Here is a 16937-nt window from a genome sequence, read left to right as displayed (position 1 = left end):
CTCCTAACAGCCTTATCAAGTGTACATTTAAATCAAGCTATTTTGTCTACGTCTCATTTAATGTGTTTAACACACAGGTAATATTATCAGTAGTTCAAAAGAAGTAATTTTGATGCAAATATCAGAATATGTACGGGGTCAGTAAGATTATTTTATTCATGGATGCATTAAAATAGATTGAAAATATGACATTTATAATGTAACAAAAGAATTCTACTTCTATTTTCTATAAAAATGCATGACAGTTTATCTTTTCAACACTGATAATAATCAGAAATGAGCAGTAAATCGGCACATTAGAATAATTTCTGAAGAATCATGTGACACTGAAGATGCTGAAAATACAGCTGCGCATCACAGAAATAAATTTAAATTTAACATTTATTCAGATAGAAAACAAATATTTTAAATTGCAATAATATTTCACAATTTTATGGTATTTTTGATCAAATATTTAAATCCAGGCTTAGTGAGCATAGCATACTTCTTTATAAAACATTAATAATCTTACTGACTCCAAACTTTTGTGTGTTAATGAATGTAAAGTAAATCTTTTTATTTACGCTTCACTTAGATGAAAAAATATATATATATAATTGCTCCAAGCCAGTAAAGTCTAGAAGAAAACATAATTTACAACTGCTTTATTTATTTCCTTTTCAAAACACTATAAACAAAAGTAAAACTTGGAGAGAGGAGAAAAAAAAAAAGAAGAAAGGAAATTGCAAACAGACCGTTTCCCGCTCAGAAAATTCATATAACACTGGCAATAGACCTGTAGCGACAAATTCAGTACATATGAAAAATATTTCCCCTTTTGTCTTGTGATTCCTCCGTGCCATTTCCTTTTGAAGTAACACTGTAAGAGTCTCTGGGTAGTGATGTAAGACATGTTGAAGCAGTCCTCGAGAGGTATGCCATCGTCTGGGGCACACCGTAAACCAACCAAAACTCTGTTGTGCTTTAATTCAGCACCTGCTTGTGCTATAATGCAATTCTGACTTTATGCCACTCCACGAACTCATCCAGCATCACTGGCCCTGAAATCACAGACAGAGATCAGCAGCCGTTCAACTGAGAAGCCTCTTATAAGAAGAAAGCCATCGCACTTACAGGCTCCGTCTTCATCATAGTTGCTCAGGTCTGTGTTAACCGTGCGGCTGAACTCCAGCACATTGTACCACTGGTCCTTATTCATGACTTTATACTTTGATTGCTAGAGAAGAGACATTCGGTTAGTAATAACACTCCTTATTAAAGAATAAACTACTCCTACTAAATTCAGCGCTTCATAGGGCTCAGTTTAGCTTTAAATGGACTACTTTTTTCAGTGCTTGACAGTGTGAATGTTTCATTACATTTACGATTAAAAATAGATGTATGCAAACTTTACGATGTATTTACAAGTAAATGTGCAAATAATAAAAAAAAATGTATAAAAAGTCTTAAATTTAGTTTCAAATTGGAGGCCGTAAAACATCTTAAATGATATAACAAACATATTCATTATGATTTTAGAAGGTTTTAAATTTGGGGACATAAAACAGGAATCACATGAAAGCTTAATGCGGTTATTATTAAATGTGATGGTATAATTAAATAATTAGGAGCAAAAAAGCAACAATGTTGCACCTTCTGCAGACTTGCAGTTTCACTGTAATATTTTTTTTAAAGTGCAGTTTGAACACAGTAGAACAAAACATTTCAAAATAAGAGTCTCTGTGTATTTCAAACATGGTTATAATTAAAAGTCCCATATTATGCGGAACATTTTTTTTTTACTGATTATGTTTTGGTGTTTTAGTTTTGATTCAACATTTAAAATATAAATAACTGTATAATTATTAAATATATATTACATAAAGAAGAAATATTTAAAAACCTAGTGTACTTTTTGTTTTCAGATAAACTTTAAAAATGACATGTAAATGTCTATTTGTATCCGTTCATATTAATGATATACAAATTATTTGATACATTTTCATTGCATTCCTAAAGGACTTTATGGACACTTTTTCAAATTAGAAGCACATGCACTCCTTGGGGGGAAAAAAGTAAGCTGGTTTTACAGTGCTTTTCTTTCTTTTTTTCCTCTGTTTGGGAGTTTGACAGACAATTTGGTTTAAAGAAAATGATGACAAACCTCCAGAAATTGATTGAACACTGGGAACAGAGGCCACGTTCTTCCAAGAAGAAGAGCCAACATGGATTTGGCAGTGTCCATATCAAGACTACGCTGATCTTTATCCTTTATATAAAACCAGAGAAATACAGCGTTTATAGAAAAGGAAGTTAAAAGTTGCATTGAGTATATAAAGCTGCATAAAACAAAAACTGTGTCCGTAAAAATGTGATAATTTTAAAGGGGGGGTGATACTTTCTATAACTTCTGTAAGATAATAGAACATAAATAAGCATAGAATATTAACTTGAAAATTATATATAGATAAGAAGCAGGTGACTTATCCTAAAATGCTTAATTTATCTTAAAATGGAAATAAAAAAAAAAGTACATTTTTGTCTCTTTAAAGAAATGCTCTCACCCTGGCAAAGTCGAAGGCGTATCTGTAAATGCTCTTGAATACAGTCGGGTCATTCAGCTGAGAGCGCATATAATCCAGTTTGCCTTGCAATCGCTCAGTGCAGTCACAGCTGTAGACAGACCAGAGAAGTTCAACTGTCAATATATGAAATGATTTCTCATGATATTCAAGGCATGGTCAATCTTACTGTAGTGACGTCATTCCTTTCAGCCACTCCTCTTTTGTGAAAAATCCCATATTCGTTGCTTCAAGTTTCCAGGCTAAAACTAACATGACAATCTGAAAGGTCACAAAAACACAATGTGCATTATTTCAAGCGATCTTAAAACCTAGCTTTAAGGATTCACTATGAAATATATGGAGGGGATCTGCTAACGTTTTCAGGCTCTACTCCGATGTCCTCGCAGAACTTCTCCATGCTCTCCGGTCCGACGATGTCATCTGAACCTAAACGAGATTTAAAACCACCACAATAATCGTATCAGCTCAGATTTGCTTGATAAGGAATAGCTCACCTAAAAATGAATATCTGCAGAAGATGTGCTCATCCCAGATGAAAATGAGTTTGTTTCTTGATGGGAACAGATTTGGAGAAATTGAGCATTAATGATGGCTTCGTTTTTAACAAACACACAGCCTTTGGCTTCTCCAGATGTTAACTGCTGGACTGGAGTGGTGTGGATTACTTGTGATGTTTTTATCAGCTCTTATTCTGACGGCACCCATTCACTGCAGAGCAAGTGATGCAATGCTACATTTCTCCAAATCTGATGAAGGAACAAACTCATCTGCATCTTGGATGACCTGAGATTTGAGGACATTTCTTCCTTTGATTTCACTTCGAAAAACGCCACATTAACAAAGTTTCATGAAGACTAAGAAGAGGAAAATACCTGCATATTCGTAAAACCAGGTGAGACATTTCTTGCTAGAGAACTGATCGTCTGGATTTACCACCCGTCCCGAAGTCTGTGTCCTACAGTAACTGGATTTCAAAGAGGTGAAGATACCGTAACTGATGTATTAGAGAGTAAAAGAAGCAGAGCGAAACACAAATATTTTGTACCTGCTGATTTTGCACTTTCTGATGCTGGGGTCTTCTGAGCCTGATGACTTTCTTTTCTTTTTCACAGGCATAATGAAGGTTCGGGAGAGCTGGTTTGGTCTTACTAAACAAATCACAAACGAACAGAACAAATTAAAGCCGACAGCTGCTTTCCTTCCCATATGATTAAATATTTCAAGGTCAATGAAGAGCAGAAAACAGCTCTACCTGTGTACCTTTGGGTACCTTGTCCATTCAAGTTCAGCAGACTCTAAAAACAAACAGGAGGAAAAAATAAAACAACTTAACGAATGCCTTACAGTATACAAGATCTTAATTCAATGCTCAAATTCATAAGCGTGCTTTCTAGACTTTGACTTGCCTCGGATATCACTTTTCTTCTTAACGTCTCACCGTCCAAGACCTTTAAAAAAAGGTGGAAAATGCATGCATCATATTTCTTTTCTGGTTGTCTTAGCTTGCTTGTAAACTCAATAGAAAACAACTATAAATATGGATAACGTCACACAGTCGTTTTTTCATTCCCAACGCAAATCATGATGTTGATGTGTAAAACAGAACAGTTTTTTGACAGAATAAATAAATAAATGACTTAATGCGCTCGATGCATAAAGGATTACATTTTTATTTATTATTTTAAATAATAAAAAACAGATTCAAGTTATATAATTAACGTAATTACATCCAAGAAATTTCCTCTTTTGATTCATACAAATGATGTTTAAAGCTAAAGATAGATTTTAAGACAAACAACGTGAGAGCTATAAGCTAAAACAACACAATAATAAAACCGATGAGCTGTTCTTCTTTGTGACTCATGAAATGGCTGAACTGCTAAATACCAAGAGCCTCAAAGTCATCCAAACGTGTAGAATTAATACAAATACATTTAGAAGGAGAGAAAAATTAAAATTAGGCCGTGAAGAGCTAGACGTCTGCGTGAAATTAAACAGACGCATGTTACGTTAACTGTTATTATATGAACACCAGTTCACCGGCTCATCCAAATATCACAAATAAACACTCGATAAAACACTCTACAGAGCCAAAACTCAGTATAATGAAGTGTGCTCTCATCAAACCTGAAATATCCGCTGGTTCCGTCTAGTCTCGTTGAGTTTATTTGTTAATTTCAGCTGCGTTTGGGCTGAAATCTGCGACTACTTTGGTTTCAACAACACTTCCGGCTCCCCAACAGACATAATAAAAGTCACGCGATTTGAATTTCAACATTTTTATTTCGTATTTCATGGATGTTCTCTGGTGCTGGACGTCACATTGCATAGCAATATTGCTTTTGACAATTTAGTCCTTATTATATTAGCCAAGAAGCAAAACAGGCTTTTATTTATTGATCATGAGTAGTTTGTGAAAAAAAAAAAAAAGTCAATACATTTTTATAACAGTATGACGTAGCAAGGATTGAAAAGTGATGACCGAATGTGAAAAACTTGTAAAGTGAGTTTACAATCCTAATTCAAGGTCTTCAAGCTCTTTCAACAGCTGGGCCTCCTTATGCATCTTCTCAAGCTGTAAAAAGGGGGAAAACATTACAATTATTATATAACTTACAACTAGTAAACATAATAATTATTAGAAATTATTAAAATAATAATAATGTATGAATTGTTCTATAGCAATACAATATTATAAATATTAAAATGAATTTAGAAACGGTGGTGCAAATGCATTAAAATTGCTTTAATGAAAATGAATTAAGAGGTTCTTATGAGATGATAAAGCTTTGCTATAGTACCTGATTTTTTTGCATGACCTTGCCGGCCGCCTGCTGCTCCTTCAGTTCATCAATGGCTTTGAGTTTCTGCCAGATGAGCATAAAAATCACATTAGCAAATGAAAAACACCGTGATCTGAACAAGCAAAGCAATTATGGATTTGTATGCATGCTTTACATATGCATGATTTGACATATACAGTTTATACGGGAATTTGTTTTTTTTTTTATCTGGCATAAATGAGAAATTAAGTCTATTTTATTTTATTATTATCACAATTTACTAAAAATAAATGTACATTGCCATGTCAGCAGCTGAGACTATTCTCATGGCAAGAATAGAATAGAAAGTAGGTCCATTTTTACTTGGTCTATTCCAAGTCAAGAGTAAATGACAGTTTTGTTTCTTTACCTGCAGTAAGCTTCTCTCACTGTAATTGAATTTGAATTTATTTTTTCCTCACACTATCAATGTATATATGCTGATCTTATTTATCATATTCTAACCATTTCACCTTTTTTAAATTCTTGATCTTTTTGTCAGTTTCAGGGTCTCCGCAGCTGGAAGTCACATGACTGTCAGGGGCGGAGTCTGCTGCTGGAGGTGGAGCTTCATCCGACTTGTTTTCCTGAAACAACAGAATGCATCCCTTATTCCTCTTTACAGTTTAACGAACAGATGCAAATCCTAAAAGCACCTGTACCTGTTTAGCTGCTTTCTTTGCTTCTCTTTTTTTCTGATTTTTCAAAGCAGCTTTAGACATCTGCTTCTCTCCTCCAGCACCAGGTTTCATGTTCTGCGGCGGCTCCTCTTCATGCTTGGATAGAGAAGTTTTTGTCACGGCACATTCATAATGTGGAGGTAAACAGAACGGGCATTGCACAAACTCACTAGTTTGGAGCTGGCGGTCTGGGGTTTATTGCGGAGAGCAGGTGGACGGTACACCTGCGCTGGTTTGGCTTCAGTGCTGCCGAGCTCACTCGGAGTCGCCTGATATTTCACCGGCTTCTCCGGGAAGGTTCCAGTCGGGAAGGGCTGCCATAACACTTCCCACAGCTCTTTATTTGACGGCGTTTCATGCTTGTACAACACAGAGCCGGTGTAATGCCAGATCTTGTATCCGTTGCTGACCCTGAGCCTGGGGGAGCAGGTGGACGTCACTATGTGTTCTCCGTCAGGACACCAGGAGAAATGTGTGGTGTCTTCAGCCTGCGGTTTGGACACCTGCTTGTATTTCTTCACGTCCCAAACTTCCATCTGCCCTCTCAGGTTCCCGAACCCGGCGAGGACGAGGATGTGACCCTGGGGGCTGTAGAAAGCTGCGTTTCGGGGACCCGTGCCGAAGTCGAACACTGATTCACACTTGTGGTTGAAGACAGTCGCCTTGGCCGGCATAAAACCATAAACCACACAAAACTCAGATGAGTTGGGGTTCCAGGATACATCATAAATGGGGCCGTTCTTTGCTGTGCGGGACAAAAAAAGCAAACATATAGTCATTAATATAATGATTTTGTGTTATTTACTCATTTAAATAATATATATTAAAGGTGCTGTAGGGAACTTTTGTAAAAAAAAAAATATTTTTTACATATTTGTTAAACCTGTCATTATGTCCTGACAGTAGAATATGAGACAGATAATCTGTGAAAAAATCAAGCTCCTCTGGCTCCTCCCAGTGTCCTATTGCCATTTGCAGAAAGTCATGCGCTCCCGGTAAGAAACAACCAATCAGAGCTGCGGTCCGTAACTTTGTTTGTGTTCAAAATTTAGAAAAATTTATATAATAAGCGAGTAACCATGAATCCATTTTCCAAACCGTGTTTTTAGCTTGTCCTGAATCACTAGGGTGCACCTATAATAAGTGTTTATATTCAGACTATTTTAGATTGCTTCGGGGTACCGCGGCGGAGTAACCCAGTACCTTTGTGATTCTTCATAAACATAAACAGAGAGAAGTAGTTCCGGCTACGATGTTCTTCCGCAAGACGCAAGCAGTTCTGTTTATTAACCGCTAGAGCGTCAAAAGTTCCCTACTGCAGCTTTAATTCAATTTCATTGAGAAAACAACAATGCAAAAACATTTTAATGAACCTATAAAAAAAAGTTTTAATATCCTTCAAAACAGACAATGCCATTTAAAAGATTTGGGATAGGTGAGAGTCTCTTCTGCTCACCAAGGCTGCATTTATTTGTTCAAAAATACAGTCAAAACTGTAAAATTATGAAATATTATTACAATTTCAAATAACTAATTTATGTTGTATTATATAGTAAAATATAATTTATTTCTGTGATACTCCGCTGTATTTTCAGCATCATTCCTCCAGTCTTCAGTGTCACATGATCTTCAGAAATCAGTATAATAAGCTGATTTACTGCTCAAGAAACATTTCTGATTATTATCAGTGTTGAGAACATTTGAACTGCACAATAATTTTTTGGGGAAATATCAACTTTTTTGTTATATAAATGTGTATATATAAAAAAAATGTCCAGTGATATAATATAATATCAGTGAGTTTAATCGTTACAGACAGAAATAGAAAATTGTATTAAACTCTATAGACTCACTGTAATTAATTCTTTATTAAATATTCAATTACTGATGAATCAAAATTCAAAAAGATGGAGTCATACTTACGCAGCTGAACTACTGCACTTTCTCCATTGGTGGCGACGTAATGTAAGGTCTGTTCTCCGTAGTACGAGGCTCCTGTTTTATCAACCTCTGTGCTGGCGGTCACTAGAACCGCAGAGGCTTTGAGAAAGACCAGAAAACATGAATACATATGGAAACCTCAGGTGAAAGTTGAAGATCATTTTAAGAAACCGACCGTAATCATCTACCTTTTTTGTTCCACAGCATGGTTACTTTATCTGCTTTGAAAAAGCTTTTGTTCGCCAGAGCAGATGTCGGACCTCCGAAATTGGGATACTGATATAGCCGTACAAAAGACGGAGCTCCTTTGCTTCCAGGAACATAAACGGCAATCTTAAGCAACACGGGAAACAATTAATACACGTTTCTAGGAGTAAAAGAGCATATACAGCACAGAGAGGAAAGCGCGCTGATACCTTGCTCGGCTGTGATCCAGGAGACAAAGCAAACTCAGACACCTTCTGAAGATGAAGCTTGTTGGCGATCGTTTCTACACAATGAAACGCATTATTGTTTAAAGTATCCGTCATGATATTTGACATTTACTTAATCTAAAAACCACAATTGCAAGCTACATGGAATGCAGGGCTACTAAAACATATGTATTTTATTATGCAGGTTTCTTTAAAAGAATAGTTCCCCCCAAAATGACAATTTACTCAACCTTGTGTGGAGAAATATAGCATTGCATCACTTGGATGCTCTGCAGTGAATGGGTGCCGTCAGAATGAGAGATAAAAACACAGTAATCCACAGCACTCCAGTCCAGCAGTTAATGTCTTGTGATGCTAAAAGACTCTCATTGTTTGGACTCTAATTCTGATGGCACCCATTCACTGCAAAGTATACTACAAAAACAAAACATTATTTATCGACTTGTTTCCACCCAGTTTAAACATAACACGTGCACTGAATTCAGTAAACAGAAGAACACGGTGTTACCAAAGTTGTTGTTCTCAAAGAAGTGGAGCTCATTATTGACATTTCTGACAGTAATACTTTCATCGTCAGCCCAGCTCGGACACCTGTGAGAATAGACAACGAGCGCCTTTTACAATTACAGACAGATCAGGAACAAACTGACAGTAATTCTGCATTTCATTAACATAGTTATGAGCTTCAGTAGTCCCTCACCATCCTGTGACCTTCTTCTGGTAGAATGCTTTGATGCAGGCACCGGTCTGCAAGTCCAGCAGCTGCAGGTTTGCCTCTCCCTGAGGGTTATCCTGCGTTTCTGAAAAATAAGGTGGTTTTCAAGGCAGTAGCATGCACTTGCATTGAGTACTGAGTGTGCATTTGCTAAGGTGCTGGTTGCTTACTTAGGTGACATTTTGTCTGCTTTTATATTCATTATAATGCTAGCATGCCACAGAAAACCATACTATCATATATATATTTCAAGCTCTTACTGGTATAATGCTGCCAGGTGGCCAGAACTTTATTCAGAGGTGAGAATTCAAGCGCAGTGGTTTTGGGTAAATCAAAAGACTTCACCAATTCTCCGGTGGAAACCTTGACCACACTGACCCTGTAAGACACACATGGGACAGTTATTAATCAAACATCAATTTGAACTACTACGATCGAACTCTACAATGCTGAATACTTACTGTGAGCCATTGCACCAACCAAACAGAGCTCCGTCGCTGCTGAACGTCATGTATTTACCTTGCCGTTCATCTCTAAAAAACAAATTAAACAGTTGTTGTTAATAAAAACGGCACCGTTTTAGGCCAAATCTTTCTCAGTGGAGTAAATGCAGTAAGTCACCTCTGAAAAGCAGAGCTTTCCTGACAGCTCGGAGGTCCACACAATAGAAATGTGCCGTCTGATCCTCGGACTGATTGAAACGAAACAATGTTAAAAACCAGGAAAGGGAAGACAAAGATTGAACACCCTTGAAGAGGTTTTAAATCTTGTGTAGATTTAATATTCGGCCTGTTTGAAAGGAGATCTGAAGCCTTGAAGATTTGATCATTATGGGGGGGATTTGTAACTGTTAACCGTGAGAAATAATAACAATAATAGTCTACTAAATCGGAACAAACTGAAGGATTTGCTGATGGATGCATGGATTTAATTGATGGATGTAGCTTGAAAACTATGCAACGGTTCAATAATTGGTCTCAAGGTAGTGATTTAAAAATAAACAACAACAAACCCTGACCAAAGTTCCATTATGGCTTTGTCAAGTCTGCTTAAAAAAAGGCTTCTCCTGAACATGACACGAATCCTTTTAAATAATTTATCAGCTGGTCAATAGCTAAATATTAAATATAATTTTTTATATTTCATATTTGCATATGTGTGTTTACGTTGGAACGCTTTAGATCAATGCTCTTGATTTCTTTAATATAACGGTGTAATAAAAAAAAAATGTGCGCATGTGACATGGTTATGAATGAGTTTATGCGTGAATATGTCTGGAGAATTTGAGAATAAATAACACTTCAGTTGTTTCATAACATGCTCTTCATCTCACGTTGATTATTCATCTTTACGCCACTGAAGGGAGCATGAAATATACATTTTAGAGCGTCAACTCACCTGCTAAATGAGGTATGGGGGGCGCCATTTTGAAACGGAAGTACAACAACGTGCCACGTCACAGCCCGAATCCACGCAGACGTCACTATAGAGCGTTTCGGTTTTTTTTTTTTTTTACAGTCTATGGTTGAGACAGACGTCTAAAATGTCCAAACTTAATCCAAAAACTAAAGTTTGATTAAGTTTGATTTTCAGAAAACAATTCCTCAAAATTACTATTGCTTTTATCTCAATAACAAATCGTATTACAGATTTAAGGACTATATTTTATTTATTTTTTCATCTAGTTCAATCTATATTTATTGTAAAGTCTTTTGAAAAACAACATTAGCATAATAATAATAATAATAATAATAATAATAATAATAATAATAATAATAATAATAATATTAATAATAAAGTTTTTATTTTCTTTTGATTACATTATTGTTTTACTCAATCAAAGAGATGATTTCCTGGCAAAGGGGGGAAAGGATGACGTTTATCCTGCATGGACATTTTTAAAAAGAGAACGTGTGAGTTTTCAGATGAGCAGTGAAATCATGTTGAAATGTTTTAAACGTAATCATCCTTCAGGGGGCGATCGGCGGCCACACAGCCAATGCTCCATTAATCCGCATTCAAATAAAAATCTATTTTCATTACATTTTTACGATAAAATCAAGATATTACTTTACACGTTTTTACACGTTTCCTCACCTAACACACGTAAATTAATCTTCACCCCAAAATTACTTAAATTAATATTTTTTCATGTAAGCTAAAACAGCAGCGATTGGTCCGCTTAGTCAGCGCTGATTAAAGTAACACTAACCACATGACAACTACACTGCGTTTTAAAACGTTAAAGACAACAATTTATTTATAAATAATGACGGCGACTAACTTTATTGGAAATTGGCTATACAAATTACAGTTAAAATAAATGAAATAGAAAAAAATAATAATGTTTAGATCATTTAGCTGGTTAGTCCCCGCCCATCATATTCCCCTTTAATTCGAATCGCAGTTCTTCTTCCTTTTCTGTTTCGAAGCGTCCACGTCTCGTGGGTGGAGTGAGTTTCTCTTAAGCACACGTATACTAAACCATACACCAGTCCGAGATCACACGACAGCTGATCCCAAACTCTGATATCTCCAACTCTTCATTTTGTTTAAAAATAAGAGCAAAACATGGTGGCAAAACAGAGGATTCGCATGGCGAATGAGAAACACAGCAAGAACATCACTCAGAGAGGCAATGTGGCCAAAACCACGGTAAACCACCGCTTTTACTGCTCCCTGACTCTTACTAGAATCCTTTACATGTTATCTAAAATAGCTTTATTTGCTTTTCAGTAAACGATTACTTCTTATGTTTATGTGAGATTGCACTAGACAGCACTGTAATATTTTCATTTGATAATATTGTCTTTCTTTTAGAAGCTATTTCGCTCTCTCTTAATGTTAATGTACTAATATTAATATATATATTCTCTCCAGAGAGGCTCTCAAGAAGAGAAGGCAGCGGTGGGACCCTGGCTTCTCGCCTTGTTTGTCTTTGTAGTATGTGGATCAGGTGAGTTGACAACCCAAAAATCGTCATTAAATGTGTTTTCTAATTCATTCTTTGAATCCACTGATGATGACTTCAATCAAATGCATCCAATCAGCACAGCAGAAAGTGAACTTGATTTCCTGACCACATGTTAAAAGGGACAAAGTGCATATAATGCAGACTGATTTCAGACCAACAAAACTGATATTACTTGATTTCTTCCAACACAATCCCATTAAGTATTTTTAAGTCATGCATTAGCTAGTATGCTAGCGTAATAGAAAAATATCTGTTTATTGAAATTTGGAGTGTTTCACATGCATGATCACCGTATTCATTAGTGATGTGCTCGAACCAATGTGCACTTTAATTAAACACACCATGAAATCTCATCAACATGCACTTTTTTTTCTTTGTTTTCTTCTGATGAACATGCAAAGATACTGCATCACCTCAAAAAAAGAAATAAAATGAGCAGATAATAGGAATTCTTTACATTTACTATATAATATTTTGTTCTAATGTTGTCTTTCTAATGTTTCCTCTCACGACAGCAATATTCCAGATCATCCAGAGCATCAGGATGGGAATGTGAAATAAACGGTCTTCAGCATTGTACATCACTTAGCTTTTTTCCTCTGAGGATTGCTTGATCATTGCTCTTTTCTTATTTAATCTTTGTCTTTTTCACCTCAACACCACGGTCTCTTGTGCCTTACTCAAAAGCTGGAGGAACATTATCTTCTGAAACATTCCAGTTTGGGACTTCAGTCAATATTGCTGCTGAATCCTAGGCAATAAACTCAAGACTACAAATGACTGTTTGATCTTTTTCTGTGGAAAAAAAAAACACGTTTGTTTAAATGAAATGATGCATTGAATTTTCTATGTTCTAGATTTTGGACCAGTACATGTTTGTTATCATTATTTGGTACTATGCACCTTTATTGGATTTTCCTCTACATTTAGAGCTGAATATGTGTTTCTTAACTGTTTGCAAGGAAATGAAGGACCACATATTCAGTTGTATCTGTAGAGAACATGGAAAAAAAAAAAAAATCAAGACTTAAAATGTTGAAAATGTCTTTCTTTTTTGTCTTTGTAAAAATAAATCCAGTTTTCAAACGTTCGGTCCGTTGACTGATATAAAACCCATCATTAAACAAATGTAAATCTCTGTTGGCTGTTAGCATAGTGTGATAATGGTTGTTTATAATAAAGTTTTTTTTGATATTATAAAAATAATGCAATTATAATATAGTGTGTTTTTATTACAAATAATTAAATTTATGGGTTTTTGGGTTGACAACCCAAATCTCAGTTTAATAAAATGACCAGTAGAGGGTATTTGCATGTTTTTATATGTAGGTCAATCCATTTGTCTGTATTTTATATCATACACTTCCTTCAGCGAGAGTTAATCAATTATAGAGCTGCAAGTCCATAAATATTTTTTTTCTTTAATTCTTATTATTTGAATCATATAAACAGACTTTCGAAACATACATTCAACATTTAAATCCTATAAACAAACTTTAAATCAAGATTTGGATGCACTTCTATTACTTCGATATAAAAAATTTGTTAAACATTATATATATATATATATATATATATATATATTTGTCAGCTACCCTTATATGCATGCATTTATGTATTTAACTATGATAAAATTAGAATATTTATATTTATGGTTGGAGTTTTAATTTTTTTTTTTTTTTTTTATCATCCAATAAACAAACGTGATACTGTAGATACATCTTCTGGAGAACATCATAGAGCATAAATAAAATTAGGTTGGTCAATTTAGTGGTAGCCTATATAAAAATATACTTGGATGTAAAAAATGTGTAAAGTAAAAAAAAAAAAAAAAAAAAGTATCTTATTTATGTTTAGCAAACATTTCCATTACATTTGTTGTCTACCATTATGTGTATAAATTTATGTATTTAATGCATGCATAAATGTACTGGTTGGAGTTTTTATTGCTATTAAAATATCTCGTCAGTCAATAAACAGAAATTATAAAATTAGAATAAAGAAGAAGATTGAGATTGAGAAACACAACAGAATGGTCAGAGTTTTATTTTCTTTTTTTTTCTTTTTAATTGCAGTTTTTTTTGTATTGTTTTAGTATAGCTTTTTTATTTTGTTTGTGTGATAAAATAAATGAATAAATGAATGAATAAAAACTTTTATTTTATTCTTTTTTTTAATCTTAATTTTTCCATAAAATATAATATTCTTGTATTTGTATTCTTTAATAACTGCACTGTCCATAGAGCAGACCTGACTTTTCACTGCTGTCATAAACATTTCTCTGCTGTCATAAACAATAAACCAGTTATTACTGTACTTGCACTACTGTCTGTTCGTACAGAATACTGAATAATCCATTTGCACACTGAAATATTTTCTATGCACTTTACTGTCCATGCACTAGTGTAAATGATGTTCATATGTACATGCTTTCTGCTTATAGTGTACATACATATTTTACATAATCCATCTGTATAGTATTATCATAGTACACCTATCAGTATATCATGCTGTAAATTATATCCATAATACTGCCTTATCTGAATAGTTAACTGAAAAGTTATTGTATATATTATAGACCTTGCATATTCCGTATACTGCTTATTGCACTTCTGGTTAGATGCTAACTGCATTTCGTTGCCTTGTACCTTACATGTGCAATGACAATAAAGTTGAATCTAATTAAATCTAATATGCTCTCCATATAACCATGTATGAAACAAATAAAAGTTTTGAATCTTTAAAATTACGACTTTAATCTCGTAATATGTTGACTTTATTCTCGTAATATTTTGACTTTATTCTCGTAATATTTCGAGTTAATATCTTAATATTTCGATTTTATTCTCGTAATATTTCGCCTTTTTTCTAGTAATATTTCGACTATATTCTCGTAATATTTCGACTTTTTTATTTTCGTAATATTTCGACTTTATTCTAGTAGGCTAATATTTCGACTTTATTCTCGAAATATTACGACTTCAATCTCGTAATCTTTTATTCTTTTTTTTTTTCAACGTGGCACTAAAACGCCGTCATAAAATGAAACCCCATTAATTAATAATTAAACAAACAAAAAACAAACAAACAAACAAAAAATTCTGTCAATGTTTTTATTATGAGAAAAGAAAAAGGCTCCATCTCTCTGCGCGTCCTCGTCCGCGCATGCGCATTGCCGCTGTCCGCGCTCGTGTGGGGCCCGTGAAGATCCAGCGGGAGTGTTAGCTGTGTAATGGCGGCTTCGGTGTTGCTCTCCGCGGAAAGCGCCGTGCCCTCTTTTACCGTCGGCCATCCCGCCGGTGCGGCGGGAACTACTCATCACGGATTATCCAATGCTCCCGGACCCGCGTCCTGGAACCGCTCGCTGGACCGGGCGCTGGACGAGGCGGCGGCCACCGGAACGCTCAACCTGAGCGGCAGGAAGCTGAAGGAGTTCCCGAGGAGCGCCGCCGGACACGACCTGACCGACACCACCCGGGCCGGTACCGAGACAAATCTTTATATTCTGTTCCCCCTTAACCGTTAATTCACCCAAAAGCTACATAGAAAGCCCCAACGGGCGAGTTTCACACTAGTTTACACTGTGTTTGACTGGTGTAAACACGCGGGTGTGTGCTGGGCTGGAAGCCCATCTGAACTCATGATCAGTCATTTGTGTCCAATAAATCCTTAAGAAATGAGTTCTGATATTAACTCGTAAACTTTCAGGTCATGTTAGATGTTAATGGGGTACTTGAGGAACATGCGTCAGAGATCTGTCAGATTGAGCTCAGAATAGGTTATATACAGTGAGACCCAAACACAGGTATTGTTTGACAGGTTTGAGCATCTTGTTGACTTTATAAGGTCTGTTTACAAAGTTTTGTTGTATGCAGACATATTAAAAGGGTTTCATCTTTAAGTAGATCGAGATTTGAACTTGGTCAGTTGTTTGACGGAATGAGATCCAGCGATATTATAGTGTTGATGTGTGGTTGTTTTTCATATGAATCAGGGGTTTTATAATCTTTTAGATGCCATGGACCCCCAAACATAATCATCCTTGTCAAAGGGATCCTGTGCTAAATGTTTAAAGACACAATTTATACTGTGAAAAATGAATAATATTTTTTTAAATATATATTTAGTTTTCTATTATGTAAAATTATAACATAGTACTGCTGGATTGAATAATATAAATTGCATAATATATATATATATATATATATATATATATATATATATATATATATATATATATCATCCTTGTCGAAAGGATTCCTATCCTAAATTTAAAAGGCTTCTGTATATTTTTCCATGTTTAAAGACATAATTTATAGTCTGAAAAAAGAATATCATTTTTAATATAATTAGTTTTCTATTATGTAACATTGTAACAGTACTGCTGGATTGAATAATATTAATTGAATAATATTTAAGTATATATAATATAATTTTGATGATTATGATTATTCCAATCAGTCCATTGCTTTTTAAATCAAATGTTTATGTAGTGTGTGACTGAGAAGTATATTATTGATACTATTACTCATTATGCATATTTTTATTTTTTAGTTTCTTGTGCACATCAAAACAGGACCTGCTCCTGCTGTAATCAAATGAAACTAGTAATGTAGCTTGCTTATCTGACACATACAGGTGCAGACATTATGGTTTAGGAGTTTCTAGACGTGTTCAGACATGCGATTTTCATTTCATGGCAAGAATGACAATCAGAAAAGCAGTGTGTCATGCTCGAGAGCTGTGTAAGACCCCATATATTAATACAAAGAGTTGTATTTTGTTGCATTTACCTCTTTAAATGAGT

At 34.9% G+C, this 16937-nt stretch overlaps 4 protein-coding genes across 8 annotated transcripts in view; 2 read left to right on the top strand and 2 right to left on the bottom strand.

Moving 5' to 3' along the window:
• Window positions 1-629: 629 nt before the first annotated feature.
• Window positions 630-4812, bottom strand: LOC113061429 (DCN1-like protein 5). Of its 2 annotated transcripts, none has more exons than XM_026230528.1 (11): window positions 4692-4812; window positions 3971-4012; window positions 3817-3859; window positions 3610-3712; window positions 3437-3528; window positions 2920-2990; window positions 2731-2822; window positions 2544-2652; window positions 2144-2248; window positions 1114-1216; window positions 630-1040 (listed from the first exon to the last, which is right to left on the bottom strand). In XM_026230528.1, the coding sequence occupies exons 4-11, from the start codon at window positions 3678-3680 to the stop codon at window positions 985-987; spliced, it is 699 nt and encodes a 232-aa protein (XP_026086313.1). In that variant the 5' UTR covers window positions 3681-3712; window positions 3817-3859; window positions 3971-4012; window positions 4692-4812; the 3' UTR covers window positions 630-984. The 2 variants fall into 2 exon arrangements, with proteins under 2 accessions (XP_026086313.1, XP_026086312.1); XM_026230527.1 differs by having other exon boundaries at window positions 3825-3859.
• A 15-nt stretch (window positions 4813-4827) lies between these two features.
• Window positions 4828-10637, bottom strand: eif2a (eukaryotic translation initiation factor 2A). Its single transcript, XM_026230526.1, has 14 exons — window positions 10555-10637; window positions 9778-9847; window positions 9618-9689; window positions 9417-9535; window positions 9142-9241; window positions 8950-9032; window positions 8424-8497; window positions 8196-8340; window positions 7990-8106; window positions 6237-6811; window positions 6049-6162; window positions 5860-5973; window positions 5366-5431; window positions 4828-5139 (listed from the first exon to the last, which is right to left on the bottom strand). Exons 1-14 carry the CDS (start codon window positions 10580-10582, stop codon window positions 5074-5076), a joined length of 1743 nt encoding a protein of 580 aa, XP_026086311.1. The 5' UTR covers window positions 10583-10637; the 3' UTR covers window positions 4828-5073.
• Window positions 10638-11574: 937 nt separating this feature from the next.
• LOC113061426 (stress-associated endoplasmic reticulum protein 1) lies at window positions 11575-13268 on the top strand. Its single transcript, XM_026230525.1, has 3 exons — window positions 11575-11811; window positions 12037-12112; window positions 12646-13268. The coding sequence occupies exons 1-3, from the start codon at window positions 11728-11730 to the stop codon at window positions 12684-12686; spliced, it is 201 nt and encodes a 66-aa protein (XP_026086310.1). The 5' UTR covers window positions 11575-11727; the 3' UTR covers window positions 12687-13268.
• Window positions 13269-15297: 2029 nt separating this feature from the next.
• Window positions 15298-16937, top strand: part of LOC113061425 (leucine-rich repeat and calponin homology domain-containing protein 3-like) — a 29309-nt gene continuing 27669 nt past the window's right edge. For 3 of the 4 annotated variants that reach the window (XM_026230522.1, XM_026230524.1, XM_026230523.1), the window contains exon 1: window positions 15299-15612. In XM_026230522.1, the coding sequence (XP_026086307.1) occupies window positions 15363-15612 (250 nt within the window). In that variant the 5' untranslated portion in view covers window positions 15299-15362. Of the gene's footprint in view, window positions 15613-16937 lie in introns of all 4 variants that reach the window. The other variant, XM_026230521.1, reaches the window with a different exon arrangement.

The sequence above is a fragment of the Carassius auratus genome, chromosome 43 (assembly GCF_003368295.1).
Source record: "Carassius auratus strain Wakin chromosome 43, ASM336829v1, whole genome shotgun sequence".
Taxonomy (NCBI): Eukaryota; Metazoa; Chordata; class Actinopteri; order Cypriniformes; family Cyprinidae; genus Carassius; species Carassius auratus.
Note: the sequence above shows the minus strand (reverse complement) of the source record. Positions and strands in the feature narration are given on the sequence as shown.